Genomic DNA, 6,000 nt, shown 5'->3' with positions numbered 1-6,000 from the left:
GCGGCGGCTGCCGGCGGCCATGGAGCTGGGCGCGGTGCTGGAGGCCGTGGAGGGGCACGGCGGCGCCGCCGAGACCGCGGAGCGGGCCCTGCTGCGGTACAACGAAGAGGTAACGGGGGGGCTGCCCGCCTCGAGCGGCTCTGACCGACGCGCAGCCCGCGGGAGGGGCTCAGGGGCGGCCCCGGGCCGCTGCCGGCACGGGGTTTGGTTCTGGGTGTGAGCCGAGCGAGCTGGGCGTGTGGGTGTTGTAGGTGCATCGGGTGAAGTCCGAGGGAGGAGACTGCGGCGTCCGAAGGGCGGTGCCTCTGGAGGACTGTTATCTCTGGAGGACGCTGCCCTCGGCTGCTGTAACTCTGTGGCTTCTGAGGCGCAGAGGGCTCAGGTCAGGGGTCCTTCAGTCTCCGGTACTCACGCTCGGAAACAGCCCCGTGTTAAATGCGTTGTTAGAAAGCGTTGTTAGTGCCAGGGGGCAGATTGGGTAGAGCGCTCCAGATTCCGGATCTTCCTTCCATTTCGTCGTCTTTTTAAGGCATAAACAATGCTTACGCTGAAGAGGAGTGGAAAATGTAGTTTTAAGGTACAGGGGGCTATAGAAAAGCTCAGAGAACTCAGTAGGACTGTCCCGTTTGCAATGCTTATTCCGAATCTCTCTTTCTTCTCTTGTTATTCCTCTTTTGTTAACCTTCTCTTGGTTAACTGCTTATCAATTAATTAGTGTCTTCCCGAACTTGTGTGGTTTGTTGGTGGTGTTAAGAGCCCCGTGCCAAAATGCGAGTCATTTAGGGCTGGAGCACCTCTCCTACAAAGACAGGCTGAAGGAGATGGACTTCTTCAGCTTGAAGAAGAGAAGGCTGCGAGGAAACCTCATTGCAGTCTTCCAGTATTTAAAAGGGGATTATAAAAAAGGGGGAGAATCAACATTTTACTCGGGTAGACAGTGATAGAACGAGGGAGAATGGTTTTTAGCTTAAGGAGGGAAGGTTTAGATTGGATGTCAGGGAGAAGCTCTTTACAGAGGGAGTGGTGATGTGCTGGAACTGGCTGCCCAGAGAGGCTGTGGATGCCCCCTCTCTGGAGGTGTTCAGGACCAGGATAAATGGAGCCCCGGGTAATCTGGTCTAGTACCAGGTCTGGAGGTTGGTGGCCCTGCCTGTGGCAGAACAGTTGGAATGCGATGGTCCTTGGTCTTCCTTCCAACCCAAACCATTCTGTGATTCCTGCCACCCTTAGCTTAGTTCTTTGATGTAATTAACTTGTATTGCTGCTGTTCTGCACCAGCACTGAGGTAACTGAAGCTGCTTTTCAGAGGCCCTTGTGAAGCCTGTGCTGTTGGGTAGAGTGGGAAAAGCTCACTGGTTTACATGGCTGCTCTCTTCAGCTGAGACTGATTTTGATCAGACCTTTATAGTTTCGTAACTTCACAGCTGATGTTCATGCATAACGAATGTTTGTTTGTTTTAAACAGAATCGAGCTGTTTTCAGATTTGATCCAGCAGATGAAGATAAAAGAAAGGTAAGTAAAATAGGCTGTTGAGTTCCATATTTGCTCTGATTATTAGGTGTTGAGATGGAGGGGTAAGTATGGAGCTGTGAAGCTCTGTGGGAGACAGCGCTGCAGAAGAGTGCTCCTGCAAGGGAAGCTGTCCTCATCAGAACACACACTGTGCATGTGATGGGTAGCAAGTGTTTGTTTTGTAGTGTGGAGCTGTGCAGGTGTGTCAGGGCCTAACAGGACCCATGAGATTCAACCACATCTTCACATTTAAGGCTTCAGCTGCCCTTGACTGCCACCACCTGTTATTCTTATGACATAGGTAATGACAAACCCTTTTGGTTGTTTGTTTTTGTCTAATTAGATTTTTGGACTGATTTCTATAATTATTTGGAAAACATTGATGAGCAAATGAATGAGGCTGCATACTTCCTCTGCTTCTGATTTCAAACTTCATTTCAGAATTAGTGTTTCTGTAGAGTGGTGAGTCTCCAGTTGGACATTCACTCCATGATTTTAGTGCCAAATCTAAATATTTTCAGGTCTTAAATCTCTCTGGTAGGAATGTGTGAGATTGTAAGTCTCTTTGTCTGTTCTTTGCATTTCCAAGACCATGAGCTGTGTGTGCAGCAGTATTAAATTACAGTTCTTTGTGACACAAATGACTTGTATACAGGAATGGAGTGAAGCTGAAAAAAGGCCTTGGAGTGTTCAACACAAAAGCAGTGCAGTATGTGCTGCTGTTGTCTCAAATCAGAAAAAAAAAAAAGTGTGGAAGTCTCCCCTACAGTGTTCCTCTAGACTAAGTTTATATCACAAACATGGGAGCTCCCTGAAAGTGTCCTTTCGTGCTTTCCTTTTTGTATTTTACAGAACAGCTTTTTTTTTTTTCCTCTGTTGGTGTTTATAGCCTTCTTGGTTTGGATTTGGTTCTGTGTTAAATATGAAGCTATAGCTGGATTTTTATGGGCAGCACCTTTACTTTGTTATCGGATCTGGAAATTTCAATCAATGTTGAATGCTATAGTTGTGCAGTAGCCAGTATGACAAAACGATTGTGCCAGTGTGTTTGTAAGCTGAGTGTTTTAGTGGTGGATGTAGAGGTCAGTAATGTTTTATTCAGTGCTCTAAGCCTGTTGCTGTAGTTGGTTGGGGTTTCTGACTTAATAAGAAGTATTCAGAAAGCACCTGATAGAATTTTAACTTAAATGGGTTAAATTCTTGCATGTTTTGGGGACAAGTTGCTTTTCTGTCTGTGACACTACATAGATCAGCAAAGGTCATCAATGAATAGTCAAGATAGAATTGTTAAGCCTGTTTACTGTACTGAACAATGTTTTTTTTCCTTAAGTTTGTGCTTTTGTAGTGTCACTTTCTGAATGGCAAGTACCTTTTAATGTTAGTCACATAGCATTAAGGCAGCTTTTGGTTGTATGTGCATGGTAATGAAAAGCTGCATCGTTTTGTTGTTCTTGAATCCACCCTCATTGTTCTCTCAAAGAGTAGATGATAAAAATACCCCATCCTGGTGTCAGCTGAAACAGTTAATAGGACACCAGTGCTTTGGGTGTTGGGTGCCCTCCACTCAGTGTGGCACAGCCAGGGCAGGTGGTCTGAATTAGGCAGGGGATTGTCCCATGCCATGGGATGTTAAGGGGAAGGCTGTAAAGCTGTGGTGGGTTGGCTGAGGGCACAGCTGGTGTTTGGGGGCTGTTGGAGGGTGGTGAGGCATTGTGGTGGTGTTGGGTGTTGGTGGGTGATGAGTAATTGCGTTGCAGCTATATGTATTTTCATCACATTTGTTTCCATTTTTCTTTTCTGGCTCAGTAAATGGCTTCTGTCTCAACCCTTGAGTTCTGTTTTATTTTTGATTCTCTCCCTCATCCCACCAGGAGGTGTGAATGAGTGGATGGCTTGTACTGTTAAGGTACCTGCTGGGCTAAACTGTGGCAGAGACCTCTGAAGAGATGCCACTGAAAAACTTATATTGGTTCTAAAGCTTCAGAAGACACGCGTGCAGTAATAAACAAGCCTCACTTTCTTGTTTAGTTGTACCAAAACACACTAGAATTGATGGGACTTGCAGTTCTGTTATTAGCTGAAAATAATTGCAGCAGAGAGTTTAAATGGAGGGTCACAACCCATAATGAAGTTGTGTGTTAGTAAGTTCAGGTACCAGGGAGAATAAGGACAGAAATTCTCTAAACTGTGATATTAACAACAGTATGTGCTTGTTAGCAGTCTCTTGTTGCATATTTTGTTTATTCCTGCTTGAGATTAAATTTTCTTTTAGTTGTTCCCTCTGGCAAGCCTAGCAGATGTTGTGTACCTTTCTGGGCAGTACAGGAGTACAAGTAAAAGATGAACAGCAGCGCAGTGCATTCTTGGTTTTCATGCCCCTTCTCTGCATCACCACACAGCTTCAGCTGCGATTTTAAGCTTCTAAGGTCTGTAGTGCAATTGTATTTGGTGTGTGTAGTACAGCAGGCATCCCAGAGGTGACTGCTGCTTGGCCTCAAAGAGGAATGTTTTCCTTAGAACCACTTTCTCCTCATTTAAATAGTGGAGTAAATAGGCTTAGCTTTGTTCTCAGTCATGTGTTGGGTCAGCCCTGTGGTGTATAAATCTCCAGTCAGAATACCTTTGTGTATTCTTAACTTATTGCTCAGGTTGAGTTTGAGCCTAATAGATCTGAAACTGAAAGCCTGCTTTAACAGACAAAAATTTCTAGAGCACTCTCCCTCTCGAAATGATGAATGTTTTAAAGATGTCAGGATTGATGGTGCTAAATCCACAAATGTACTGTGGGACTCTCCCTCTGGTTAAATTAATGATGTTGTTGAGATTCCTTGAGGCTGTGTGCTGTACTGCATTTGAAGCAGTAAAGTATGTTGACATAGTAAGATGCTGTCATATGTAATATATATTAAAAAAGCCCTTGTTGATAGGCAGTGCTGTTGGCACTGTAACACTTCTGGGAGGTCTGTAGGATCCTGTAGGCACAAAGGCATAGAGCTTCTTCGTTCCCAGTAATTTCAGTGCAAGTTTTTCAAGTCTGCTGGTGAGTGTCCTATAAAAAATATTTAGCTCAGGCTCTCCTGTGGGCATGCTGTGGTATCTCAGTATTAGTTGTTACAACTTCACTGAAATCTCTTAGAGGAGTACCAGTCTGTAAGGGAAAGTGTCCCTCATTATCCAGAAGCATTTGTTCTAATTCCTTCAGGTCCTGTCCAGTCTCACCCAGCACTCTCTTTTTAACTTATCTTACATTTTATGTCAAGCCAGTGAAACTCATCTCTCCTTTGAAACTCTTCTTCAACCACTGGACTATGGAGGCTGCATTGGGCTTTTCCTTTCCCTGTTGGCGAGGGAGGAAAGCAGGGCTGCACAAATACATCCTTGCCAAATTTCACCTCACCTCTGTGACAGATGGAATGAACACACCTGGTTTGGTTCTTGACAGCACAGATTAGTGTGCACTCCAGACCTTACTCACGGAATGCAGTCCAGCCTGGGCTCAGATATTCAGACCTGCAACTTGAGCCTCTGCCAGAGAGGCCAACCTCCTGCTGCCAGCACAGGATGAATGATGAGATTTCAAAGTGAAGCAGACTGAATCCCCAAGGAGTATGAGTGTTCACCCTCCCCCACAGGAGTCAGTCTGCAGAGGCCAAGCAAAAATTGGGTGTAGACTTCTTAGAGAAGGTTGTCTGGTTCTCTCTTTATTCAACACAGTTAGATCCAAACATCAGATGATACTGTACTGGCTTCCTGAGAAAATGAAAGATTGAACTGTTTCAAATACTTCTGAGCTTGCTTGCTTGATGCCTTAGGTGATTGACTCTGGAACATAATGGCAGAATAAAATGATTAGTTTATTCTTTTAATGCTGCTCCTCTCAGCAGAAATGATCAGCCAACTTCTTACAAAGCAATTCCATGTCCCTCGGGTCCTGAAATCTTAGTTTTGATTTGCTGTTTCTCTAACCCTCTACGAAACTGTGTGCTTATAGCAAAGTAGAAGATAAGTTTGAGGAACAGATAGCAATACAAATGAGGAAAGCACTAGCAGAGCTGTGTGACTGGTTGAGCAGATGCGTTTTCTTGGGAATGTCTTTGTCACTGAACAGCTGCAGAAGCAGATTGAGTTAAATCAATAATGTGCTTCTATTGAACTTCCAGAGGGAACTTAAACTGAGATTTGCAAATTTTGAAAAGCATGGTTCAGAAGATGAAGGTGAACTAGAATGATTCCAGCCAACACAGGGGACAGCAAGCATGACTTGGTGCTACGTGCCATTTATTTAGGAAAGTGGGAGCATCGTGTGCTCTGACCTCCCAGTCCTTGTTGGAGCCAAAGACATTGTGGCTTCTGGTTCACCAGTGCTAAGACAGTAAGCATGCAGTCACTGTAGTGTCTGTCACTTTTATTTCTCAGCTTTTGAAGAGGGATGAGGACTAATTGCATCCTGTTTCCAGTTCTTAAAAAAATATTTTTAAGTTCAACCT

General features: G+C 44.6%; 1 protein-coding gene across 2 annotated transcripts in view; it reads left to right on the top strand.

The window, feature by feature from the left end:
- Positions 1–6,000, top strand: part of RIC8B (RIC8 guanine nucleotide exchange factor B) — a 28,859-nt gene continuing 22,859 nt past the window's right edge. For both annotated transcript variants that reach the window (XM_065743082.1, XM_065743083.1), the window contains exons 1-2: positions 1–109; positions 1,466–1,513. In XM_065743082.1, the coding sequence (XP_065599154.1) occupies positions 20–109; positions 1,466–1,513 (138 nt within the window). In that variant the 5' untranslated portion in view covers positions 1–19. The remainder of the gene's footprint in view (positions 110–1,465; positions 1,514–6,000) is intronic.

This window comes from Cyrtonyx montezumae, unplaced genomic scaffold (assembly GCF_038088225.1).
Source record: "Cyrtonyx montezumae isolate F1298 unplaced genomic scaffold, pur_monq_1.0 scaffold_3, whole genome shotgun sequence".
NCBI classification, from domain to species: Eukaryota; Metazoa; Chordata; class Aves; order Galliformes; family Odontophoridae; genus Cyrtonyx; species Cyrtonyx montezumae.
Note: the sequence above shows the minus strand (reverse complement) of the source record. Positions and strands in the feature narration are given on the sequence as shown.